Below are 26,066 nucleotides of genomic sequence, written 5' to 3' on the forward strand. Positions count from 1 at the left end.
GGGCGGGGCGGCCTGGGCCCCGCCCCCCTCGCCGCGCCTCCTGGTCGCAGCCTGAGCCCGGGAGCTCCGCCGCCGCCGCCGCCGCCGCTGCTGCCGCCGCCAGGGGACAGGGAGCCGGGAGTCGGGCCGCAGTCATGCTGAGCCGGCTCGGGGCGCTGCTACAGGAGGCCGTGGGGGCGGTGAGGCCGGGGCGCGCCGGGCCGGGGCCGGAAGGGCGGGCGCGGGGCCGGGGGAGGAGCTGGCGGCCTGGCGGGCGGAGGGCGCGTTCCCGCCTCAGGGAAGGGACCCGCACCCCGGGCCGTGGCGTCCCTTCCGGGGCCTCCTTGCTCCCGAGCCGCGCAGCACTCCCTGCTTCCAGTGGCTTCTTTCCCGATCGCGCCAGTTCCCAGCTCCCCTCCAGGTCGCCCCAGCCCCGAACCGCTCTCCCTGATTGCTTCCTGTTTATTTTCCGCGAGTCTCTCCCTATTCCCAAACTCCTCTGGGCCGAGTGCTCCCTTGGCACCCAATAGTTTCTTCCCAAAATTCCCCCAAAGTCCCCTCCCCCAGCTGGTATGCCTTCCTCCTCCCCTACGCCCCTCCCTTCCTGGTCAGCAGGCCTTAAAAATTGCAGCCCCTTCCCGTGGTTCTGAGCCCCCCACGACTTCATGATTTTGTTCGGCCGCAGTCTGCCCTCTCACCCAGCACCTGGGTAGTGCAGGGCCCCGGCTGGCCGTGTCCCCCGGGAGAGTACAGATGACAGTTCTGGGGTGGGGGGCGCCCATACCCAAGCAAAGCCTTCTGCAGGGTATTTGCGCAGTTTTCTCAACAGCAGGAGTGGGACTGACCTTGAGTCAGGAGGGGCCAGAGGTGGTGGGGCCTGGGGCGGCCACCGAGGAAGAGGAGTCTGTGTTTCTGCCATTTTCTGTAGGGGTTGAAGGCAGGTCAGAGGCGCCCACGGCTGTTCCCTGCCTTCAGCAAGATAAAAGTGCGGTGGTTTTGATAGGCAAGCCGGGTTGCCCTCCAGTTAAAGTAACCCTGCCAGGAATCTGCCTGAAAAGTTAATGATTCTTTTGGCCCATAGTATAAATCCTCCCTTCATTGATCAGTTTAGTGTATCAGATGTTCTCAGGAGAAACACCCTTGGGTTCCATCCTCTTCCTCCCCAACGCACACCCCAAATCAGAGCTTGTTATGAAGGAGAACCGTCTCAGCCTTAAGGAAACCTGTGAAGAAAGTGAAAAGCTTCTGCTCTTTCTATGCTCCCACCTGCCCCAGCCCTGCGCTTACTAATTAATGTCCAGGGGCCTCAGGCCAGCCTGCCTCAGGAGGCAGTTCCCAAATGACCTCTCCTCCCATCCTCCCTGTCCCCAGTCTAAATAGCTGTCATCTTAGAAAGTAATCTGACGCCATTTCATACCCTTTAGGGAAAGCTCCTGTACACAGTACACAAGGTGGGTTGATGGGACAGACGACCCTGGCGGTGTGGGAATTTCCAAGTCAGTGGCTGGAGGAGGTATTGGTGGTCAAGGGAGATATTTTTAGGCAGGTGATCTTAGGCCCCTCAGTATACAACATATAGAAGATGCCCTAAAAATGTGGGCCCTGTGTAACCATCAGGAGAGATGGGGACCCCTCTTCTCCCACCCCACTCCCATCTTGGGCATAGGTCTTCCCAGGGCTGGGCCACCAAGTTAAACCACCGCCACCCTGGCCCCCACCACCAAGCACCAAAGCTGTTTAACTCCTTGAGGAGAAAGACTGCTCCCCCTGCCGTCTTCTGACAAAATAAAATAGCAATCTACATTTATTTTATTTTATTTATTTCATTTTTATTTTTACTTTTTTTGTTTTTTTAGGGCTGCACCTGAGGCATATGGAGGTTCCCAGGCTAGGGGTCAAATTGGAGATGTAGCCTCTGGCCTACATCCCAGCTACAGCAGCTTGGGATCCAAGCTGTGTCTGCAACCTACACCATAGCTCACAGCAACACAAGATCCTTAACCCGCTGAGTGAGGCCAGGGATCAAACTCGCGTCCTCATGGATACCAGTCAGATTCGTTAACTGCTGAGCCATGAAGGGAACTCCTACATTTTTTTTTTAAGTAATATTATCTTTGAAAAAAAAATCATTTAGTGCAGTGTCTTTGGTCTGGAGTCTCAGTAGCTAATAGATTCAGGTAAAGCTCATCCCCTGTTTTCTTTCCTTTCATGGTCTGTTTTGGCTAACCTTTATTCTCCTGTTTATTCTTTTCTTCCTGGATATTTTTAAATTTAATTCCAGCTTAAAGCTCCCAGATACTATAAATTAATTTTAATGCTAGGTGAGACCACATCAAAGACTTGTGAAATGATTGTATTTATCCCTTTTTTTTTTTTTTTTTGTCTTTTTGCCTTTTCTAGGGCCACACCCATGGCATATGGAGGTTCCCAGGCTAGGGGTCCAATCAGAGCTACAGCCGCCGGCCTATGCCACAGCCATAGCAACATGGGATCTGAGCCGTGTCTATGACCCACACCACAGCTCACGGCAACGCCAGATCCTTAACCCACTGAGCAAGGCCAGGGATCGAAACTGCAACCTCGTGGTTCCTTTCCATTGTGCCATGATGGGAACTCCTCTTATAACATTCTTTATTTTAAGGTCTATGTTGTCTGATATGAGTATTGCTACTCTGGCTTTCTTTTGATTTCCATTTGCATGGAGTATTTTCTTCCATCCTCTCATTTTCAGTTTGTGTGTGTCCTTAGAGCTGAGGTGGGTCTCTTGTAGACAGCATATATATGGGTCTTCTTTTTGTATCCTTTCAGCCAGTCTATGTCTTTTGGTTGGAGCATTTAGTCCATTTACATTTAAGGTTGTGAGATAACTGCAGTGTGATCAAGAGCCAGAGGGCTTTCCCAGAAACAAGGCACTATGGAAAGGGCTTAAGGAGTTTGCTGAGATATTTAGTAAACATCAATGAGTAGTCACTTCAGGGAGTTCCCATTGTGGCTTAGCAAAAACAAATCTGACTGGTATCCATGAGGATGCAGGCTTGATTCCTGGCCTCACCCAGTGGGTTAACGATCTGGCGTTGCTGTGTGCTATGTTGTAGGTCACAGATATGGCTCAGATCCCAAGTTGCTATGGCTGTGGTATAGGCCAGCAGCTATAGCTCCAATTCAAGCCATCACTTGGGCACCTCCATATGCCGTGGGTGTGGCCCTAAAAAGACCAAAAAAAAAAAAAAAAAAAAAAAAAAAAGAGTAGTCACTCCATGTAGAGCCCTTTAGGGGCAGGCAGAGATAAAACCCAGAACCCTGCCCCTCAGAGATCTCACAGTCTTCTGCAGAGCTGACTCTTCACCCGACAATAATAGCACCATGTAGAACACAATAAGATGCAGTCACTCCATATGGATGGTGTGTCTAGAACAACTGTGGGAGGGGCCAGTCCCATAAGGGTCGTGACCCCCACAGCCAGCTTTGAAAGAAGACAAGACTGCCTGGGCAGCCAAGGCGGGGGGCGGGGGGAGAGGGGAATGTTTCATGGTCTCTGATTCCTTGTTGTTGCTTCCTCCTCTTATCATAATAGCCTTCTAGACGTTCATCCTGCCTTTGTCTCCTACACACAACTAAGAGAAGACTCCTAGCACTGCTCAGATGTCACTGTCATACAACTGCCTGCAAAAAAAGGAAAAAAATCTGACTTCTTGATTTGGCCAAGAAGTCCAAGTCGTCCCCCACCCCCACCCCCCATCAATACATCCTCGTCCTGGACACACTTTGCAGAGTTCCTTGAGCAGGAACGCTCTCTCACTGTTGAAATCAGACCCAGCTCTTTGGGTTTTAGTTCTGGCATGACCTCGGTAAAGCCTTTCCCTTCCAGCCTGTTAAAAGTGACCTGTCTTCGCCTGGAGGTCACTCTCCACCTCTCCTGTATTCTTACACTGCTTCTCACAGTTGAGTTACTCAGAGCAGGTTTTTTTTCTTTTTTTTTTTTTCCTGTCTTTTCAGGGCCGCACCCGTGGCATATGGAGGTTCCCAGGCTAGGGGTCCAATCAGAGCTACAGCTGCTGGCCTACGCCAGAGCCACAGCAATGCCAGATCCAAGCTGCGTTTGCACCCTACACCGCAGCCCACAGTCAAGCCAGATCCTTAACCCGCTGAGCGAGGCCAGGGATCGAACCTGTGTCCTCATGGATGCTAGTCAGATTCGTTTCTGCTGAGCCACGATGGGAACTCCTCAGAGCGGTTTTAAACTCTCTTCTTCACGGCACCTTTCTGGAGGACAGGCTCTTAGACAGTCTTATAAGTCTTGTAGCATCCAGCCTGGTGTCTTGTCCCTGGTAGGCCCTCAACAGATAACTCCCGAGGGCATTATGGAAGAAGGAGGCAGCATTCAGCCTTCTCTAGCACGAGGCTAGAGAGGTGCATCCAAGGTCATTGGAAATGGCTTTGTGGAGGGGGTAGCCCTGAGCTGGCCCTCACAGGGGACAGCTAGGACCCAGCAGTAAGGGGATAAGGGGTCTCCTGGGCAGAGGAGCGGCCAGAGCAAAGGCCAAGAGGTAGGAATGAGCCCTGAAGGTAAGGACTATTAAATTATGTGTTTTTCTCTTGCAACATTTACTCTGCAAGAAAAGACAAGAAATGCCCTTTTTTGGAGAAGTGCTTGTTACCAGTTCAAGGTTAGTTCCAGCCAGGCATGGAAATGGAGAGAGCACTTCAGGAAAAGGAGGAGGTTCAGGCTTGCTCACAGCTGATCAGGATTTACTGGGCTTGGGCCATAGAAGGAGCCAGAAAAGACATGGACAGGAGCAGAGCTAAGGGTGCACGGCCTGTGGCCTTGGACAAAAGCTGTGAGCACATTATAAATAAGGAACTGTTGTTTTTTTTTTCTTTTTGGGGCTGCATACATGGCATATGGAAGTTCCCAGGCTAGGGGCCTAATCTGAGCTGTAGCTGCTGGCGGCCTACACCACAACCAGGGCAACATGGGATCCAAACTACACCGTCTGCAAACTACACCACAGCTCACGGCAACACCGGATCCTTAACCCACTGAGTGAGGCCAGGGATCTAACCTACATCCTCATGGATACAAGTCAGATTTGTTTCCGCTGAGCCATGACAGGACGTCCCAGGCACTTTCTTAGTATGTCACTGACATTACCCATCTGGCAGAACCACTTCAACATGGATTTTCCAGACTCTCAGACTGAGAGGAACCTGAAAGCTTTGTCTGTGCCACATTTTCTGTCTGTATCCTTTTGGTTTTATTGTTTTGGGGCTGCCCGCCTGTCTTCTCTATGTACCTCTATTGTAGCATAACCATGTTGAATGGAAATGATCTGTATCTGTGTCTCTTTCCCCTACCAACATTCTTAGTGGCTCTGGGACAGGGACTATGGAATCATGACACGTAGCAGGAGCAGAGCAATTCCAGGAGGAAGGGGAGTCTGGGAGAGGTGCCAGGAGATGGTTGGCAGATATGGACACAATGCCCAAGTGTCCTAGAGAAAATGTGTCACTATTCCCTTTGAGAACCCAGGGTCACAGTGCTTCCTCCAGGGCCCAGCACCCTTCCAACACTTAGTAGATGTGGAATGTCCTTTTTTTTTTTTTTTTTTTTTTTTTTTTGTCTTTTTAGGGCCACACCCATGGCATATGCAGGTTCCCAGACTAGGGGTCTAATTGGAGCTGTAGCTGCCAGCCACAGCCACAGCAATGCCAGATCCGAGCCGCATCTGCAACCTACACCAAGGTCACGGCAATGCCAGATCCTTAACCCACTGAGCAAGGCCAGGAATCGAACCTGCAACCTCATGGTTCCTAGTCGGATTTGCTTCCGCTCCTCCACAATGGGAACTCATGGAATGTCCATTCTGATGAATGCTCGTCGCGACAGAGCCGGTGATGACTATGGTGGCCACTTAGTCTGTGTCTGCTTTCTCCACAGCGGGAGCCAAGCATAGACCTGCTGGAGGCCTTCGTGGAGCACTGGAAGGGCATCACAAACTACTACATCGAAAGCACAGGTGGGGCCTGGTCTCCCCTGGCCTGAGGATCCCTGAATGGAGAAGGGAGGGACATGTGGGCAGGGTCACCTTGCAGCTCAGAGATGCAAGTGTCCTAGGGAAGGTGACATTTGCGGCCCAGGAGTTCACACTGGGGCTGCCCTACCCTGACCTTCTGGGAGGGGACCTGTTTGGGGCAGGAGTGGGGACAAGGAGGCTGGCGTCTCGCTGACTCCATAACACAGAGGTTGAATGCTGCTTTGTTTCCAGCTGGAAGGTGGGCAGGGTATCCAGGCCTTAAGTCCCCAAGTGCCTGTGCCCCCGGCTCACTGATTAAAGAAGAGAAATGGAATAAATTCTTCTTTTCCCTGAGCCAACTCAGAGGGCATTTCCCTTGTAGAGACCTGGAGTAAGAGCAGAACAAAAACCAAAGCATAGGTGTTCCCATCGTAGCTTAGCAGATTAAGAACCCGACTAGTTAGTATCCATAAGGACATGGGTTTGATCCCTGGCCCTGCTCGGTGGGTTAAGGATCTAGTGTTGCCATGAGCTGCAGTGTGGGTTGCAGACGTGGCTCGGATCTGGCGCTGCTGTGGTTGTAGTGTAGGCAGCAGCTGCAGCTCTGATTTCTACTCCTAGCCTGGGAACTTTCATATGCTGCAGGTGTGGCCCTAAACAAACAAACAGACAGACAAAAAAGCATATAACGTGCCTGGTCCTTCTCCCTAAGCCTATACTCTAGAAAGCCAAGGACTTAGGTCACCTGGCCTCATCAGGATCGCTCACCTCGGGAGGGGAAGAATCTCATTGGCTGCTTTGTAGTCAGTATGCTAGAATTGGCAGAGACACACTGGTTGCCAAGTAACCTTTCCTGCATCCCTAGCTCTCCACCTCCTGGGTTCAAACTGGGGTTCAGTTCCAGCCTAACCTTTCCTAAAGACTGTAATTTCCAGCCTGAGCCAGCCCAAGAAGTTAAAAAGGTATCCTTTGGATACTCTGAGGGACTCTGAGCATTTTGTTAGATCAGGTTCCTCAATCTTGGCACTGGTGACATTTGGACAGCATCATTCTTTGTTGGGGAGTACATGTAGTATGTTTAGCAGCAACTCTGGCTTCTCCCCACTAGATGCCAGTAGCACCCCCCATTGTGTTACCCATTGCCAAATATCCTAGGTGGGAGTGCCAAAATCACCCCCTGTCGAGAATGACTGGCTTTTTTTTTTTTTTTTTTTTTTTTTTTTTGTCTTTTTGCTATTTCTTCGGGCCGCTTCCGCGGCATATGGAGGTTCCCAGGCTAGGGGTCCAATCAGAGCTGTAGCCACTGGCCTACGCCAGAGCCACAGCAACGCGGGATCCGAGCCACGTCTGCAACCTACACCACAGCTCACGGCAACGCCGGATCCTTAACCCACTGAGCAGGGGCAGGGACCAAACCCACAACCTCATGGTTCCTAGTCGGATTCGTTAACCACTGCACCACGACGGGAACTCCTTTTATTTATTTATTTATTTATTTTGTCGAGAATGACTGGCTTTAGACTGAAGCTCTCTCTCTCTCTCTCTTTTTAAACTTTATAGCCGCACTTGTGGCATATGGAAGTTCCCAGGCCAGGGATTGAATCTGAACCACAGATGAAACCTACAGAACAGCTGCACAGATCCTTTAACCCACTGCGCTGGGCCAGGGATTGGCCCTATACCTCTGCAGCGACCCAAGCCATTGCAGTTGAATTCCTAGCCCACTGTGCCACAGCAGGAACTCCTGAAGGTCTTTTTGTGTGTGTGCATGTGTGTGTTTGTGTCTTTTTTAGGGCTACACCCACGGCACATGGAGATTCCCAGGCTAGGGGTCAAATCAGAGCTGTGGCTGCTGGCCTACACCACAGCACACAGCAATGCCGGGTTCGTCCTTAACCCAATGAACAAGGTCAGGGATGGAACCCGCCTCCTCATGGATACTAGTCAGGTTCGTTACTGCTGAGCCACCATAGGAACTTCTGAAGATCTCTTTTTAACCTGAGATATAATTGACAGATAACATGTTAGTTTCAGGTGTGCAACATATTGATTTAACATAAGAATATATTACGAAATGATTACCATGATAAATCTAGTTAACATCTGTCACCACACATAGCTACAATTTTTTTTCTTATGATGAGAACTTTTAAAATTGTTAGTAACTTTCGAATACAGTACAGTATGTACATATATATACACACACACACACACACACACACACACACACACATATATACAGTGTTGTTGTTGTTTTTTGTTTTGTTTTGTCTTTTTAGGGCTGTACCTGCAGCATATGGAAGCTACCAGGCTAGTGGTCCAGTCAGAGCTGTAGTTGCCAGCCACAGCCACCGCAATGCCAGATCTGAGCCTCATCTGCGACCTACGCCACAGTTCACAGCAACACCAGATCCTTAACCCACTGAGCGAGGCCAGAGCTGGAACCCACAACCTCATGGTTTGTAGTCGGATTCATCTCTGCTTTGCCACGATGGGAACTCCTGGTTGGGTTTTTTTGCTTTGCAAAAAAATGGAGTGTTGGGCGTTCTCCTGTGGTACAGCGGGTTAAGGACCTGGTGTTGTCACTGCAGTAGCTTGGGTCGCTGTTGTGGCATGGGGTTTGATCCCTGGCCCTGGAACTTCCATATGCCATGGGTGTGGGGAAAAAAAAAAAAACCCAGAGTATTGCTTTCTGAAGGTGTAGGCGAGTGTAAGAGACATAACCAGGCCCCAGGAGGTTATCTGCTGGGAAGCTGCTGGAAGACAGCCTCTAAATTACATGACAAATCCCTGACCCCATAGCTGGCCTGTGCCCCTGGCAGGTGCCTTTCTGTAGGCCCCAGGATTCAGAGAAAAAATGATGCTGCTTTCCTCTGCTAGGGTGCTAGAGTGTGCCCACATTCTCCATCAGAGGGCTGTATCCTGGGCCTCATGTGGCAGGCCTTCTGAATTTTTAGCTAGAGAGGCATCAGCAGTAAACTTCAATTTCCTCTGCTCTTTTTTTTTTTTTTTTCTTTTGCTGTGCCCATGACGTGGAAGTTCCTGGGCCAGGGATGAAACCTGCATCACAGCAGTGACAACTGCTAGATCTTTAACTGCCAGCCACCAGGGAACTCCTCCTCTGGTCTTTAAAGAAAACTTAACCAGGCCTCCTCCAGGTTGCTCTCCATCTCCCCCAGCCCCCCAGGTCCTGTGGGCTTGGCCCCATTAAGCCAGAGTGCCCTCTTCATCTCATTCACCTTGTTTCCTGAATCCTAATTAGATGAAAACACCCCAGCGAAGAAGACAGATATTCCCTGGCGGCTGAAGCAGATGCTGGACATCCTAGTCTATGAGGAGCGGCAGCAGGCAGCCGGCGAGGCGGGGCCATGTCTGGAGTACCTGCTGCAGCACAAGATCCTGGAGACCCTGTGCACGTTGGGCAAGGCCGAGGTGGGCAGGACCACAGGATGCTTCTGGAACCTTCCGCCTGGATGCTGGCCCTTCTACCAGTGCTCCTCCCAGCCCCTGCCCTGGAGAAGAGGATGAGCTGAGGGCCAGGGCACGGCGGCTGTCTCGCTTAGAACACCCCGCCACCTCCCCAGGCTTCTGGCCCTCCCTTTTTTGCTTTGGTGGCACGTTCTGGGTGTCGCCCTGGTTGAGGACGTGCTCCCTTTGGTTCAGTCTGCCTTCATTCTCGTACTGAACGAGCCACATGCCAGGCTGTATCCCAGGCTTGGAGCATCTGCCAGTGATTAAAATGGACGAATGTTCTAGACCGGGAGGGGCAGAATAATCAAAGGAGCCCCCGTATAGTATGTTCAAAAAAGATAAGGTTATGGAAAAAAATTAAGCAGGAAGGGGGATAGGCAGTTTCAAAGAGGGAAGGGAGCTGCGGAGAAGGGGGCCTCTGCAGGGATGGGAGGCCCACGGGGAGGGGAGGGGAGGGGCAGTCCTGGCGGGGGCGTGGCCTCGCCCCCTAACTGACAGCCCCTTGTCCCCAACCCGCAGTACCCACCAGGCATGCGGCAGCAGGTGCTCCAATTTTTCAGCAAGGTTCTGGCCCAGGTGCAGCATCCCCTCCTGCATTACCTCAACGTCCACAGACCTGTGCAGGTGAGGGGCCCACAAGCCAAGGGGTGTCTGGGGGTGACAGCTATGCTTTCAAGAAAAACCAGGTGGTGCTCAAGACCAGTTTCAAAGCACCAAAAGTTTCTTTACAAAGACACTGCACCCTCTATCCCTCGGAGGGGATCCAGAGAACCATCTTCTCCGTCGGGACCTTGGCACTGTGCAGTGGGTTTGAGTCTAAACCCATGGTTGGCGGGGCGGGGGGGGGGCTTCTTTTTTTTCCTTCCAGAAACTTCTCCGACTTGGTGGGACAGTTCCTGGATCCCTCACAGAAAAGGAGGAGGTGCAGTTCACCACTGTCCTCTGCTCCAAGATCCAGCAGGATCCAGCCCTGCTCACCTACATCCTGGAAGTGAGTGCCTCTGGGGAATAGGAGCAGGAGGGCCCAGAGCTCAGGGCAAGCCTCTCTGGCTCCACGCTGAGGCCCTGGCAGCCAGCACATCCTGTATTCCCAGGGAGCCGTCATGGGGAGTGGTTTGCATCATGGCCTGGCCTCCCCCAACCTCCCTTGCAGGGTAAAAAGACTGTCAGTAGGAAGAAGGCATCCAGAGAAGCCACCGTCCTGCCGAAAGAGGCGGCGAGCAGCAAGGACAAGGACCACCCCCACAACAAGGCTCTCGACAGGGGTCCCTGTGGGGCCCGGGCCTTGAACACCCAGCTGCCTGCTGAGATGGATGAGCCAGGCGGAGGGGTTGGGGAGAGCAACTTGATCACCTCCCTGATTGGCTTGTGCAAGAGCAAGGTGCTGGCTGCTGAGACATGGGGCAGGGTGAGTTGATGGGAGGGCACTTGGGGGGTCAGGGGCATGTCTCTGAAGTCGTACCCTTATCCTCTAGAAAGGGCGGGTGGCCCTGAAGGCCCAGGAGAACCTGCTGCTCCTAGTGAGTGTGGCTTCCCAGGCAGCTGCCACCTTCCTGGTGCAGAGCAGCCCTTGTTGCCCTGCCATCGTCGAGCACCTCTGCCAGCTGTACCAGTCCCTGCCCACCTTCCTGGACCCTGCAGACATTGCTGCTTTAGAGGGCATCAGCTGGAGGTAGGCGCTGGGCCAGCGATGGCTGGGCGGCCTCTTCAGTGGCAAGAAGCCCTACCTGTCGTCTTTCTGATAGTGACTCTTCTAGTTTTCCAGGGGGGCTGGGGCCCCCTGCTGGCCACCTTCTTCCTGAATACAGCCCATGACCCAGGGCCTTCTCGCCCTCCAGGAAAGCATCACTTTGGCTTCTGCCCTCAGAGTCCATGGTAGAACTGATCCCCAGCAACAGAGTTTCCAGGGCAGAGGGCAAAAGGGCCCAGCTTCCTAAACATACCTGAAGGCGGCCTCACAAAACTCCCTCACCCTCTCTCAGGTTACCCAGTGCCCCATCTGATGAGGCTTCCTTCCCTGGCAAGGAGGCCTTGGCTGCATTTTTGGGCTGGTTCGATTACTGTGACCACCTCATCAGAGAGGCACACACGGTGAGCCAGGGCTGGGCAGCCACAGGGTTCTTTCTGTGCTTGTCCGAGGTTTCACGCTGCTCTGTTTGTGTCTCTACTTCGAGGACCCAAGGGGTCTCTTGGGAGCTGGGTGGGGCCCCGGGTCAGCAAGGACCCTCTGCCTGTTGTGTTAGGCGCTGTGCAAGGACATAGCTGTTTCTCTGTGGAAAATTGTCAGTGGAGGTAAAACGTGTATAAGACATGCTCTTTGGCACCCAGGTGGTTTCAGATGCCTTGGCAAAGGCTGTGGCTGAGAAGTTATTTGCGGAGATTCTGCAGCCCCAGCTCCTACACGTGTAAGTTCTGTCCAGTTCTCTCGGGCGTGGCTGTGGGCTGGGCGATCCGCCTACCCCACCAAGCCCCTTCCTGTGCCTGAGGCCAGCGGCCTCCTTGGCCAGAGTCCTGGGAGTCACTGGGCCCTATGGTTGAAGTCTGCCACGCCTTCCCCCTGACATACTCATGGCTCAGAGCCATGTGGGCTAACAAAGGCCTCCCGCCCTTGGACTCCAGGACCTCTGGAGGGATGGGGAGTGATCAGAGAAATGCCAGCTGAAGATGTAAGGAAACGAGAAGAGGGTTCTGCCCTACCCCGTTCCCTTCACTCCCGGCTCCTACTCTGGTGTCCCCTGCCCCGCCTGGCTCAGCGCGCTCTCCCTGTAGGTCTGAACAGAGTGTCCTGACCTCCACCGCCCTGTTCACGGCCATGCTGCACCAGCTCTGCTCCCCTGCCCTGCTGCGAGAGGCCGTGGCCTTCCTCCTGGGCAAGGACCAGCAGCCTGCAGCCCCCGAGGACAGCCCCCACACCCTGTGCGCCCACCTCATCAAGCACTGTGACCACCTCTCAGATGAGGTGAGGGGGGAGGGCCCTCTTCTCCACTCGTACCACCCTGCCCCTGCCCAAGCAAGTTCCTGAGCGCTTTTTCCCATTTTCATTAGCTTACTAGATGGTTCTTTTTGAGGCATTGAAACCCAGCCCCCCCCCCCCCAAAAAAAACCACAGGCAGTGACCCAGTGATTGGTAGCTAAACTGCCTTTGTCACACAGTAATTTTCTGTGATCACGTACTCGTGAGAGCACTTTTTATTTTGCAAACTGCTTTTATATGTATTTGGCTTGTTTGAGGCTGCCAGCCACTCTGTGAGGTAGGTGAGGCCGGTATGCCATTTTTCAGACATGGAAACTGAGGCACAGAGAAGCCAGTTGGCTTGCCTGATGCCGCACCTCAAATTAGTAATGGAACCGGGACCAGCCAGACCTCGGTTCCCAAGCCAACACCCATCTGCTCCCCACAAAACCTGCTGCCCTAGCCCCAGGTCCTAGGAGGTTCTCCTGAGGGGACTCTTCTTATCTGGGTGAGCGGTTCCCAGGCACCTCTAGGAGCCAGGGTGGGGAAGGAGTGTCCTGCTGACCCCTTCTTGCCCCAGATCAGCATCGCCACGCTGCGGCTGTTTGAGGAGCTGCTCCAGAAGCCCCACGAGCAAATCATCCACAGCCTGGTCCTGTGCCACCTCGAGGGCCGCCCTTACGTGGCTCGGGGCTCACCCGAGCCGGAGAGCTACGAGGACACCCTGTAAGTGAAACACAACCCCTCGGGAGGCCTCAGGCCACCAGACCCAGCCTGGCCCCCAGCACCCCGACGCTGGTTCCTGCGTTGACCAGTGCCCCACTTGTGTGCCCCTTGGCACAGAGATCTGGAGGAAGACCCCTACTTCACAGACGGCTTCCTCGACTCGGGCTTTCAACGCCCCACAAAGCCTCCCCCTGCCCCTGCCGCCAACCCCGATGGCAAAACAGCAGTGACCGAGATCGTCAGCAGGTAGGAGCGGGTCAGGGGAAAGCCCGCGCCACCTGAGTTTTGTTCTGTCTCTGGCCACAGCCCTGAGGGGGCCCAGCCCAAGAGGGAGTGCTCCTTCAGGGCTGGAGACGGAGCCAGGGGAGAGCAGGGCGGCCCTGGCGGGCGCCCCACACCCAGGTCCTGTCTCTCAGTTTCCTCTGCCTCGTTCCTGAGGAAGCCAAGACCTCGGCTTTCCTGGAGGAGACTGGATACGACACATACGTCCACGATGCTTACGGACTGGTGAGTGTCCAGCCTCTGCCAGTGCCCAGTTCTCGCCCCTCGGAGCATGGGGCGAATACACTCCGCCTGGGTGGTCTCCTGGCCCAGGTGCTCCTGGCACTGGCCAGGCGCCCGAGTCGCACCCACCTGTGCAGCTCCCGGACCACTGGGCCCTCCGCCTCAACTCTCCTGCCTGTTTCAGTTCCAGGAGTGCAGCTCCCGAGTGGCACCCTGGGGCTGGCCCCTGGGTCCCCCACCACTGGACCCCCATGAGCCCGAACGGCCTTTCTTCGAGGGTCACTTCCTCCGAATGCTGTTTGACCGCATGTCCCGGATTTTAGAACAGGTAGCTGACAGGGCTGGGCCCCAGCCACAGGGCAAGGGCCTCTGGTGACCTCCAAGAGAGCAGGGCCCAGCTGTAGGGGTCTAGTGGTCTTCCATTTTCCGGCTCCACGACCCCCCTCAACCCCCACCTTTCCCCAGGCGGGAAGCCCCGTCTTGCCTCTGCTCCACACGCCCTAACACATCCCAGCCCTCAGCCCCAGGGAGTCCATGACACACACACATCACGTGCATCTCCCACCCCCGCACACGTTCACACTGGCCAAGCGCCTTGCGGGGGGTGGGGGTGGGGGTGCAAAAATGCTCTCCACCCCTGCCAACCCTCGCTGGTCCACTGTGCTCTCCACAGCCGTACAGCCTGAACCTGCAAGTGACCTCAGTCCTGTCCCGGCTCGCCCTCTTCCCCCACCCCCTTATCCATGAGTACCTCCTGGATCCCTACATCAACCTGGCCCCCGGCTGCAGGAGCCTGTTCTCTGTGCTCGTCAGGGTAAGGATGCCCGGGCCAGTGGGAGCGTGCCGGGGGCGGGGGGTGGCAGGAAGGGAGAGGGATAGGATGGGGGGCTGGGGGTGGCAGGAGTGGGCACCCTTGCCAGCACCAGGGGAAAGCACAGATACCACACTCCTCCCTCAGTGCAGCAGAGTTAGGGTCCCTGCAGGGACCCTGAGCCATGGCACAGGTCTCCTCCTCATTCCCCTCCTATTCCCACTGTAGGTGATTGGGGACTTGATGCAGAGAATTCAGAGGGTGCCCCAGTTCCCAGGCAAGCTGCTCCTGGTGCGCAGGCAGCTGATGGGCCAGGTCCCCGGGGAGCAGTAAGTAACCGAGGGAAGCGGGTGCCCAAGGAAGAGCCCTGGGGTGGGAAGGCGAGGGCTTCCGGGTAGAGGAGGCGTGAGGCTGGGAGCAGAAGAGGGCCCGTTGCCGAGGCCTGTCCTCACTCAGAGGTGTCTGCCACTGGGTGATCGCTCGCAGACACTGGGATGTCATGCTTCCCACACCTCCCAGCCCTGACCCCTGGGCTGTCTCCGCAGGCTGGACCACCAGACCCTCCTCCAGGGTGTGGTAGTCCTTGAGGAGTTCTGCAAGGAGCTGGCTGCCATTGCCTTTGTCAAGTTCCCCCCACGTGGTCCTCACCTGCACCTCGCCGAACCCCCAGAAGGGCACGCCTGAGCCAGGAGCACGACGGGAAGGGAGACTCCTGTCTGGACCTCCACCCAAGAGCTGCCTCCTGCCTGGCACTGCCACCACTACTCTCCTTCTGGGGTGGGGAGCTTGGCTCCAGCTCCTGGACATCGCAGAGACCCCTGCCCTGTGTGGAGGCCTGGGCCTCCACTTCCAGGTTGACCTTGGCCCGTTGGCCACACCAGACTGGATTTCAAGGAGTGGGTCCCCGAGGTACCAGAAGCCAAGGAGCAAAAGAGATGGTTTCCTGGACAGCGTGGTGTCCTCAGGGCCTTCTCTGGGGAGCTGGGTGATAGCGGTGAGCCCCCAGACTCAGACCCTCATGCGTTCTGTGCCTATCACCTGTCACCTTCTGTGGCCAGAGCCAAGACCTGAGACTCAATTCCAGGGGTACTGGTGGGAGGGAGCTGATAGCTCCCAGGCTGGTCAGGACCACAGGCCGGAGAGAGGAGGGTGTGGCCCTGTCTCTGTCACACTCGTGTAATAGACACTGCAGAGACTTGACATTTTTTCCTCCTGCCTTCTTGGCTTCATCCCTGCGGAAGGGGCAGTGGTCAGCAGGGGAAGCCCCTGTTCCCGCACAGCCCTCCTGGAAACTGTTGCAAAATTCCCAGCCGCCTCATGGCAAATGCCCAAAGCATGCTCCGCGCCCAAGCGGGGGCAGCTGCTAATGAGACGCTTGATGCAACTGCAGCCAGGGCGGGAGAGGGCCTGGGGAGCTGGGGGGAGGGGTGCCAGGCTCCAGCCCCAGCTGGTTTCTCTCTGGCGCCTTCTGAACCCGTCTCGGCAGGTCTACAACACCTGGGCAGAGGGGCTCAGAGCCCAGGGGAGGCCAGGCCTCTCCCTCAGCATTCTGCCTGTGTTCTCAAGGGATTGCTCTCCCAGGGGTGCTGGACGCCCTGGGTCCAGATGAGGCCTGGATGCCCACCTGACAGCTGGCCCCCAAGTCCTGGCGGGAGGGGGTGGGGCCCAGGCAGCTAGTCGCGGTGCTGTTCTCCCTGCATGCCCTCTGTGGCTGGGGCTGCCACCCCACCCGGCCTGAATCTGTCTCGACCTGCAGGAACACACAGGCGGCGCCAGGCATTACCTCAGAGCAAACTGCAGTTGCTGGCTTCGCTTCTGGGCAAGGAGGAGCAGGCCAGAGCCCCTTTCGCTTCCTTTTCCTGCCCATGCCGCTTCTAGAAGCTGGCCGCAGGTTGCCAAGAGGTGACATGAAAGAGGAGCAAACTCATTGACCTCTACCTCTCCTGCATTCCTCCAAGCTGGGGAGGATCTAAGTGCTGCTCCAGAGGGCGGCGTGCAGGTGCCTCCACGCCTGCGCGCTCGGGGGCCTTGCTGTGGGACAACGGAGCAGGGCTCAGCAGTGAATTGGGCCTGGACTTTTCGATTCAGAAAATGTTGGAGCATCTGGGAGTCACAGGCACTCCCTCCTTGATGCCCTGGGGTGGTCTCCTCGTGGTCCCCCAAGACAATAGCGAAATAAACGGGGTGTTTGCGTGGACACCGCTGCCCTGTTTTTCTCCCCCTTTGCATCCTTCTGTCCAGGGCTCCACTGCTAATTCGGGTCCATCTTCCTCCCTAAAGAAGACAAATTAAATTCCTTCCCCAGGAGTTCCCTTTGAGGCGCAGCGGAAATGAATCTGACTAGTATCCATGAGGATTCGGGTTCGGTCCCCAGTCTTGCTCAATGAGTCTGGGACCCGGCGTTGCCGTGAGCTGTGGTGTAGGTCACAGACGTGGCTCGGATCCCATGTGGGCTATGTCTGTGGTGTAGGCTGGCACCTACAGCTCCAATTTGACCCCTAGCCTGGGACTCTCCATATGCTTCGAGTGCAGCCCTAAAAAGACAAAAAAAAAAAAAAAAAGGCAGTATGTGCATGTGTTTGGGGGAGGCGCTGACAGTGCACATCTGATGTTCCCGGCGCTTGCCAGGAACCAGGAACCAGCCTCTCTTGGCCAAGTAGCACTATTTCTGCTCGGCTGGCCTACAGCTGGGAGCCAGCAGCCCCGGAGACGCAGCAAGGGAACAGGCCACCTGGGGTGTGGGTGCGCTTCTGTTTTTTAGTGTTTGTGTTGCGAGTTATGTGACTGCTTTAGTGGTGAACAGTAGGTCTGAGGTTTTTAAGATCTTGTCCCTAAACCTATGTGTGGAGATCCTCTAAGTGGGGGAAGAGGGGGACACCAAGAGCACTCCAGGGCAAGCTGCAGTTAATCAGATTTCTGGGGGGCAGGCCCACGGTTGTTTTGAAAGCTCTCCAGGTGCACGCAGGGTTGAGAGCTACCATGTGCTAAATCATGGACGTCAAGATCACTGTCCTTTGCTGTGGATACGGACGGGTTGGTCCCTCAGACACTGAGAGAAATGAACCAGAATGAAAGGGTTTGGTTCCATCCTTTGGAATATGTTTGTCTTTAGAGGGAACAAGATGATTCCCACCACAGCCCCAGAGGCCAGGAACACCAGATGGGAGCCGAGAGAGGCAGGGAGGGGGGTCTTTGAGGCGGCCCTGGTCCTTTGGTGTCCGAGCAGAGTTACCTCAGAGGGGAAGCCCAGGCAAGGATCTCTCTTGTCAAAACCACATCTATAGCACAGCGGGATCAAGGGTGTCTCCACAGCAGCAGGGACTTCGATTTGATTTCCGGCCTGGAGCCGTGGGTTAAAGGATCTGGCGTTGCCGAAGCTTCGGTGTAGGTCACAACTCTGGCTCAAAGTCAGTCTCTGGCCTGGGAACTCCATATGCCACAAGGCAGCTGAAAGAGAAAAAAAAAAAAAATTTGCACATTAGTGATGCGCATACAGCAGTGAGTAGCATGACGTGTTCCCATTTCCTGTAGTTTTCCCTTGGTCAAGATCTTTTAAAAAATAATTCCTGCCTTGATTCAGCCATGCTGAGGGGAAATGAAGAAAAGGTTTTGGTCAAGTTTGGGCAGGAGTCAGACCAGGAGCCTGGGGTGGGCAGAGCGACACGGGGGGAAGGGAGGATCCTCTGGAAAAGCCAGAGGAGGAAGAGACTCGGGGGGAGAGAGAGAGGAGGGGCCGTGCTCGGGCTCCTCACCCACCTGAAGCTTCTCCTGGCCTTCTCACGGCTCGAACCTTGGAGGGGAAGTGGTCACATCCCGCCTAGCAGGCAGATGAAGGAGCCCCATTGTGCCTGAGACAGGCTGTGGTGGACAAAGGAAGTCTGCTAGCCGGTCACCTGCAGTGTTGCCTGCTGTCTGGGAAGGTCTGGCTGATGTCAGTGGAACCAGGGGAGGAGCTTCTCCTGATGGCACACACCCTCCCTTTCCTTTTTTTTTTTTTTCCCCTCCTGTCTTTTTAGGGCCACACCTGCAGCACATGGAAGTTCCCAGGCTAGGAGTCGAATCGGAGCTGTAGCTGCTGGCCTACACCACAGCCACGGCAACAAGGGATCCTAAACCCACTGAGCGAGGCCAGGGATTGAACCTGCATCCTCATGGATAGATGCTAGTTGAGTTTGTTACCACTGAGCCACAGTGGGAATGCCCCACCACCACCTTCCTGCTCATTCCCTCCCCGCAGAGACAATGAGGTGAGAAGGCAAAGTGAGCAACACCTCTTTACTCAGCCAGGGACCCACTCCCTTGGAATGACCTTCCTCAGTGCCCCCTCCCTGTTCCAAGTGCCCAAGGATCCGGATGAAGCCTTCACTGAGGCAGGCCTGGAAAATGATGAGGCGATGCCACCCCTGGTTCAGAAAGTCCTCACATCCCCTTAGGGAGCCATGCCATCATTGTCCCCTTGGGCAACTGGGTCTATGAGCTCTGCTTGATTGAAGGCACTGTCTCTTTTGGTGCAATGCAGAAACCTGGTCCATGGTGATGAGAGACAGAAGTCTCCCTCGGAGCCAGGAGAACTGTCCTGGTTCTGATGTGACAAGATCCCTGACTGCCAACCCTGTCCCCCTTAGAGGAGGCAAAGCCTCCTCTAAAGCAGAGATGCCCATGTCCTGGCCCACAGACAGCAGCCTCCTATCTATTGATTGGGACCACAGATGATTCCTGAAGCCTCTGTAAGAGCTGGCTTTGCAGGTCTTCCTCCACCTTCCACCAAAAGAAGTTCTCACCCCGAACCTTTGGGGGCTCATTTTGGATACCTGGATTCCGGAAAGCCACCGTCACCAGCACATTTAAGCAGATGCCATCCATTTGGTCTCTGCCCAGGTGCTGCAGTCCAAGCAACCCCTTGGTCTCCACTGCCAAATGGTGCAGGGTCAGGCACTCCTGTAGCAGCCTCAGGACAGCCATCTTGATGCCACCCCTCTGGTCCATGGGAGCAAAGCCACAGGCGGTGATGGGCAAGTGAGGCATCCCCACAGTGCCAACCAGCACCCACACTGTCTGGACACTGGTAAAGGTGGCCACAAGCCGCTGGCAGATCAAACTGCAGGGAAGCTCTTGGGGCAGAATGAGAGGGTGCCTGGCTTGCTGGCGATACTGCACGGCTAGCTCTACCAAGTGCAGAATGTCATGGGCTCGAAGTGGAGTGGGCAGCGAGGTTCGTGGGTACCAGCCAGCCTGCAAGGACTCTGCATCTGCTTCCTTGGAAGTCTTAAGAATTCCACCTGGGATAGATGTGGGGGAAAAGGACGTGGAAAAAGTCTGTTGAGGGAAGTGCTGGACCTGGCAGAATAAAGGCCCACCCAGGAATCGAGCTCTGACCCAGCAGGTGCACAGGAGGCCCTGAGTCAAGTCTCAAACTGGAATCTGGCGATGCCAGGCTTGAACCAGCCAGAACAGGGGTTCAGCTCACCTGAGAACAAGCTGGGGAAATGGTGTCAACTGCCCCTGCCCACACTGCCACCCACTGGGCCATACCTGTAGGGCGAGCAAGGAACACGAAGCGGATCCAGGAGGGGCCCCGCTCCTCCAAGGACAGCAGTGTCAGAGGCTCACAGTGCAGCCCAGCCTCCTCCTTCACCTCCCGCTGCAGCGCCTCCACGATGGTCTCCCCAGGCTCCATCCTCCCCGCGGGTAGGTACCACGACCCACGGCACTCTTTCTTGGCTTCCTGGACGAGTAGCACCTCATCCTGAGGGGAGAGAGAGGATTCTTAGCCACCACAGCTGGGCTGGGAGTTCCAGGGGAGTGGGACAGCCAGCAACCTTCACTTGCCGAGATCAAAGCTCAGGTACAGCTGCTAGTGGACACCCTGAAATTGCTGAGCTCCCCAGGGGCCTGGCCCTTGTGTGTTGGTAGATTGCAGCTGTCTCTGCAATTCATCCCACTTTGTATTCAAGTTTCCATTTCAGAAGGGGGCTGAGATTCCTGTGAGCTGCTTCAGGGGCCAGAGAACAGGCCTCACAGCGAGGGTTGTTACCATGTGCCCCGCCATGATTTCTGTCTGCACCAGTCAATGATCTCTCCCACCTCCCCTCGTGGTTTATAAACTGCTTGTGGCCAGTCTTCACACTGGGCTGTCAGCTTTGAAACACACCCCAAACCATGGCCCCATTGAACTCCTACCTATGGCCCTGACGCCTTCTAGCTCTTTTTACAAGCCACTTATGCAGGGATCTACACCAAAATGAGCATCACACAGGAAGTCAGAAGGTCAGAGGGTCAGAGTGTAAGCGCAGGTTGTGCAGTTACTGCCCATGGGACCCAAGGGGGGAATCTCTGAAGAACTGGACAGATCTTTTAAAAAAAAAACCACGTCGCGGCGGGCACTTTGCTAGATTCTGGGGAAAAGAGGAGGAAGAGACAGCCCTCTCCTCAAGAAACTGAGGCCTAGTGGGATGAGACAGACGGCTCCTGGGCCTCAGTTTCCTCCTCTGTACTTCGTGACAATTGCAGGGCTCGGCCGCACCAGGCTCAGATATAAGTGTAAGAGTGCTTTGCAAAACTGGGAAGAGCCACACACCAGGAAGCGGTGGCTGCTGCCGGTAGGTCCTCGGTCCCCACCGGGGCTGGCTGCGCGCTCCGGAGGTCCGGGCGGTGGGCCCGACCGGCGGACGCTCACCTGCTCGTTGAGGAACACGGCCAGCACCACGTAGCAGACATTCTTCCGCAGCCGCACGGGCGCCAGCGGCTCCCCGGCCGGTTTCGAATCGCAGCTCTGTACCCGCAGACCCCGGCCCCCCAGAACGGCCGCCAGCGCCCCCGCAAGGCCTTCCGAGGCCATCGGGTCCCCTAAAAGGCGATGGGGAGGGCCCCGAAGACCCGCCGAGAAGGGTAGGGTGGACGTGGGTGACCAAGGGACTCGTCGCCCCCAACCCCTCCCCCTGCGGGCTCGGGCGGAGAGCGCTCGCGAACGCGGAAGCACCCGGCAGGCCCTGGCCGCTGATAGGCTACGCGTCATCGCGGCCGGCTAGGATTGGCTAGAGCGTGTTCGTCACTGTGAGGCGGAGCCAGTCCATAAGGGGCTGGGCGCCGCGCCCCCGCTCTGCGGCCCCCGGCAGGCTTCTGACGCTCGGTGGCTCCCTCCTTTCTCCCCGGCGTCTCCCGCCGCCAGCCTCGCTAATTCCTCCCGCGCGCACTTGTCTGAACGGGTTCCGACGGTGACGTCACCCTGCCCGCAGGCTGCGGAGCGCCGCGGCCGCCAGCGACGGTGACGTCACAAGCCCGATGCTGTCACCGGGTCCGCCCACGGCTTGGACCCACTGGCTAGCTTTTGTCATAAACATACCACTGCATTACCTGAAATGACACTGCCCAAATAACCTTTCTTCGCTTAGAATGTCACGGGGCAAGGAGGACGAGAGCTCCTGCCTTGGAGGAGATTCCGATCCAGCTGGAGAGGTGGCCATAGCTATATAATGGAAAGTCAATGGACTTAATAAGCCAAGTGCTAAATGACTGGTTTGGGCAGGAATTGCTACAGGCGCTCAGAGGAGGGAGGGAGCAGAGCTGGGAAGGTCAAGGTGTGCCTGGCGGTGGGAGGCTGGGAGGCGAGGATTTGATGCAGAGAAAGGGCCTGGGATCAGCCCTCAGCAGTGTCCCTGGTCCCTCGCCTCCGGCAGGCCACATTTCCCAATCATCAGTTTCAGGGCCCTCTCCCGCCAGGGGCGGGGTTCTGCCTTTTGTCATTGTTGCACACACACACCCCTAACACTTTCACAGGGCCTGGTCCATTGACAGCCAGGTGCGGGTTGTTTTTTGGGGAGCTCCTGCCTCTCCCCTGGCCTGACCTTGCCTCCTCGGAGCGTCTTTAACCTCCTCTCAGGACAGGGAGGCAGGGCCAGCTGGCATGAAACTGAAACCAGCCATTTCTGAGCTGCTCAGCCCCAGTGAGATCTCCCATTTCCCTTCTGCTGGCTTTGGGCACATCCCTTTTGGGGTGACAGTTGCTTGGTGGAGCAGACAAAGCATTGGACTTGGAGCTGGATGCCCAGCCACTGCTCCCTGGCTGATCTGTGCCCTGAGTAAGTTGTGGGCCTGTTCCCTCATCTGTACAGTAAGCTCCTGACAGCTCTTCCTTCCCAGGGCTGTCGGGAAGGTGAGACGTCGTGAGAGGAGCCCGGTAGACTGCGAAGTGTGGGTCACCATCAACAGGCAGCCCACCAACCTTCTGGCCACAGCACTTGTTGCTACCACACAAAGACCCACTTTCACAAGATGTGCCTAGAGAGCTGCCATGAACTAGATGTTACTCTCAGGAATTCCAGCCACACCAAATCCTTAGCCCCTTCTCACATACTGAACTGATTGTAAATTCCCCGGAGGCGGAGTGCTGGATTGGGCTGTGGGATATCCCTGGGGGGCCCACAGTCTTTTGAGGCATTTGGTGAACACTGCTGCCCCCACCCGCATCCAAGACTCTCACATCCAATCAACTGAACTCACAGGGCTGAAAAGTCCTGGGACTGCAGGGCAAATTGTCAACAAATTTGCTCTATCAAGCTTTTGTGTGTGTGTGTGTGTGTGTGTGTGTGTGTGTGTGTGCACATGTGTGTTTAGATATTGGTTTTCCCATCTGTGAAGTGGGGAGAGCACGGGTCCCTGACTCTTCTCCGCCTCCCAGGGATGATTTGAGAGAGAGTGAGGTCATGTCTGGGCAGGACTCTGAGAGCCTCACAGGCAGCCTAAGATAAACACCAGACAGCCTAACAGCCTGCAAGAGTAAAGCCTGCAGCACGCCGAAGCTCCACTCCCCCATCATCAGTGGGAAGAGCACCCCTCTCCTGTGAAGTAATGAGGAGCACAGGAGGAACTTGAAAGCCAGTAGCAAACTGTGAAAGGGCCCCCCAGGCAGAGGACTCTTGCGGTGGGTGTACCTAGGCCTTCACATAGTGCTGAAGGGGACAACAGAAAGCAGATTCTCTCAAGGTGTGGGGAGGCAGAGAGCACAGACCCAGAGACAGAACTGGAAAATCAAAGGGAGGGAGGTGGGCTGAGATAGCAACATCCAGAACCTGAAACAAAGGTAGGTCTCTTTCAGATTTGCTCTGTGTCCTCCATTCTCACGTAAGGAAGACTGCTGTTGTCCTCGCAGAGTGGTGGACAAAAGTGGCTGGGCCTGTGGGCTCCCAGCACCCACGGCAGCCAAGCCTGAACCAGCCATTTCAGGGCCTGTGGGCACGCATGTGTGTGTGTGAGCATGTGTGCAGGAAGGCAGCCTCGGAAACGGAGGCAGGGTGGGGCAAGGGTGTCTGGGAAGCTAGAGCTGTTTAGGGAGCAGCAAGCCTGGCCCTGGACAAAAGGCAGGGTGAGAGGGGCAGTAGCCCCGGGGTTCAGGGAGGAGTAGGTCTGGCTCCAGCCTGTGCTCTGCCACTAGCTTGCTGACTCACCTTGGGGGAGCCATATCTACCCTCTAAGACATCTGTAAGGTGGCTGGGTGGATCCCGAAACAGAAAAGGAACGTCTGTGGAAAACTGGTGAAATCTCAATAAAGTCTGTTGCTGAGTTAATAGTTTTGCATCAATGTCAGTTTCTTAAGTTTTGATCACTGTGCCATGATTATATGTTAACATGAGAGGAAGGTGGATGAAGAGTAATTGGGAACTTTCTTTTCTTTTTCTTTTTACAGCTGCATGGCATATGGAAATTCCTGGGCCAGGGGTCAAATTGGAGCCACAGCTGGGGCCTATGCCACAGCCATAGCAACACCAGATCCAAGCCGCATCCCCAATCTATGCCACAACTTGTGGCTATTCTGGATCCCCAACCACTGAGTGAGGCCAGGGATTGAACCTACATCCTTACGGAGACAATGTGGAGTCCTCAACCTGCTGAGCCACAGCAGGAACTCCTGTGTAATTGGGAACTTCCTGTTGCATCTCTCTGGCTCACCTGGAAACCTCAAATCATTTCAAAATAAAAAGTCTAAAAATTGTGCTGGATAAGAAAAAAAAAAGGCAGCACTGGATGTACACCCTCCAAGGTCACTTCCAGTTCTGCGGGCTGCGCCTCTGATATCGGGGCCAGTGAGCAGGGCTGGGGTAGACGATGGACAGTGGGAGGCTGGGGGAAGCAGAGGCCCAAAGGGCAGGGCTGGATGGCAGGTGAGCCCGCTGAGCCACTGTGAGGAAGAGGGCCACTGAGTGCCTCAAGCTGTCTCAAGGTCAGTCCCGACCTGGACTGGCTTCATTCCCATGTCTAGTTTTAGAACATTTGGTCCACCTGCTGTTCCCTAGGAGCAGAACCAGTATGCCCTAGAGGGGACTGTGACCTGCCATAAAAGGATGGAGAGGGGAGATGTCTTGAGGGGAGAGAGGCCCTGGGGCTAGGCCATTGCCATCTTTCCATAGCAAGGACCCTGTGTGTGTTTGGGGATCTGGGGTGACGTCAGGACACGGCTATACATGGTGAAGCAAAGGTAAGGATGGGTCGCTCTGTGCCACTTGGAATGTGATCAGCTGCAACGTGCCTGTGCTGGAAGGAAGAGGACAGAGGGGACAGCTAGCCCATCTGCAAAGTCCATTAAGCACTAAGGCTGTAATGTAAATGAGGCAGGAAATTTGGTTCCAGTCCCAAGTCTGCCATGAATATTGCCGTGTGACCTTGGGCAACTCACTTAACCCCAGCCTGACTGCTTCCTCTTCTGTAAAGTGGAAATAATATATACCTCAAAGTCATGATAAGGGATTAAGTGAGATCCGTCAAAACACTGGGAGTTCCCGATATGGCGAAACGGGATCAGGATCAGTGAGTGGTGTCTCTGCAGTGCCAGCATGCAGGTTTAATCTCTGCCCAGCACAGTGGGTTAAGGATCCAGTGTTGCCTCAGCTTCGGTGTAGGTCACAGCTGTGGCTTGGATCTGATCCCTGGCCCGGGAACTTCCATAGGCCAAGGGGCGGCCAAAAAAAGAAAAAAGGAAAAAAAGAAAATACTGGCACATAAAGTGCAGTAATTCCATAATTTTTTTCTTTTTTTTCCTATCCTGCAAAGAAATGAAAATAACCTAGCTTCACAAACAATGAAGAAACCTAATTGTTTTAAGAACGAGGGGTGATTATATCAATCACTGCAAAGCCACTTAAGGGAATATGAGCAACGTTTAAAATAAAGGTTAGATGACCAAGTTCCCATCGTGGAGCAGCAGAACCGAGTCCGACTAGGAATCATGAAGTTGTGGGTTCGATCCCTGGCCTCACTCAGTGGGTTAAGGATCTGGCCTTGCTGCGAGCTGTGGTGTGGGTCGCAGACACGGCTCAGATCCTGCGTTGCTGTGGCTGTGGGGGAGGCTGGCAGCTGTAGCTCCGATTGGACCCCTAGCCTGGGAACCTCCATATGCCATGGGTGTGGCCTTACAAAGCAAAATAAATAAATAAATAAAGGTTAGATGGCGACACAGAAAATGATCGCAGTACAGTGTTAAAGAAAGAAACCCAGTATAAACCTCCCCAGTTCAACCATGTGTAAAACAGATCCCTGGAGAAAAGACTAGAAGGAAATACATCCAAATACTAATTGTGGTTGGATTGGAGGTGAGTGGAGGTGGGTTTACAGGTTT

General features: G+C 55.0%; 2 protein-coding genes across 4 annotated transcripts; one reads left to right on the forward strand and one right to left on the reverse strand.

Annotated features, from left to right (window-relative positions):
* The first annotated feature begins 61 nt into the window (after window positions 1-61).
* FHIP2B (FHF complex subunit HOOK interacting protein 2B) lies at window positions 62-16,655 on the forward strand. Of its 3 annotated transcripts, none has more exons than XR_014828280.1 (17): window positions 62-179; window positions 5,918-5,996; window positions 9,256-9,425; window positions 9,984-10,088; window positions 10,333-10,455; window positions 10,618-10,845; window positions 10,940-11,136; window positions 11,447-11,555; window positions 11,793-11,869; window positions 12,234-12,423; window positions 12,998-13,143; window positions 13,261-13,389; window positions 13,489-13,650; window positions 13,832-13,975; window positions 14,321-14,461; window positions 14,687-14,787; window positions 15,004-16,655. XR_014828280.1 is itself a non-coding variant. In XM_003359029.6 (17 exons), the coding sequence occupies exons 1-17, from the start codon at window positions 135-137 to the stop codon at window positions 15,140-15,142; spliced, it is 2,214 nt and encodes a 737-aa protein (XP_003359077.2). In that variant the 5' UTR covers window positions 62-134; the 3' UTR covers window positions 15,143-16,655. The 3 variants fall into 3 exon arrangements, 1 of the variants encoding a protein (XP_003359077.2); XR_014828281.1 differs by having other exon boundaries at window positions 13,586-13,650; XM_003359029.6 differs by having other exon boundaries at window positions 13,560-13,650.
* A 2,064-nt stretch (window positions 16,656-18,719) lies between these two features.
* On the reverse strand, window positions 18,720-21,406 carry NUDT18 (nudix hydrolase 18). Its single transcript, XM_001927480.5, has 3 exons — window positions 21,135-21,406; window positions 19,991-20,204; window positions 18,720-19,737 (listed from the first exon to the last, which is right to left on the reverse strand). Exons 1-3 carry the CDS (start codon window positions 21,294-21,296, stop codon window positions 19,145-19,147), a joined length of 969 nt encoding a protein of 322 aa, XP_001927515.3. The 5' UTR covers window positions 21,297-21,406; the 3' UTR covers window positions 18,720-19,144.
* Window positions 21,407-26,066: the final 4,660 nt, after the last annotated feature.

The sequence above is a fragment of the Sus scrofa genome, chromosome 14 (genome assembly GCF_054392235.1).
Source record: "Sus scrofa isolate SSC_HxYL_T2T_F1_AM1 chromosome 14, Sscrofa_HxYL_maternal_Yorkshire_Landrace_v2.0, whole genome shotgun sequence".
Taxonomy (NCBI): Eukaryota; Metazoa; Chordata; class Mammalia; order Artiodactyla; family Suidae; genus Sus; species Sus scrofa.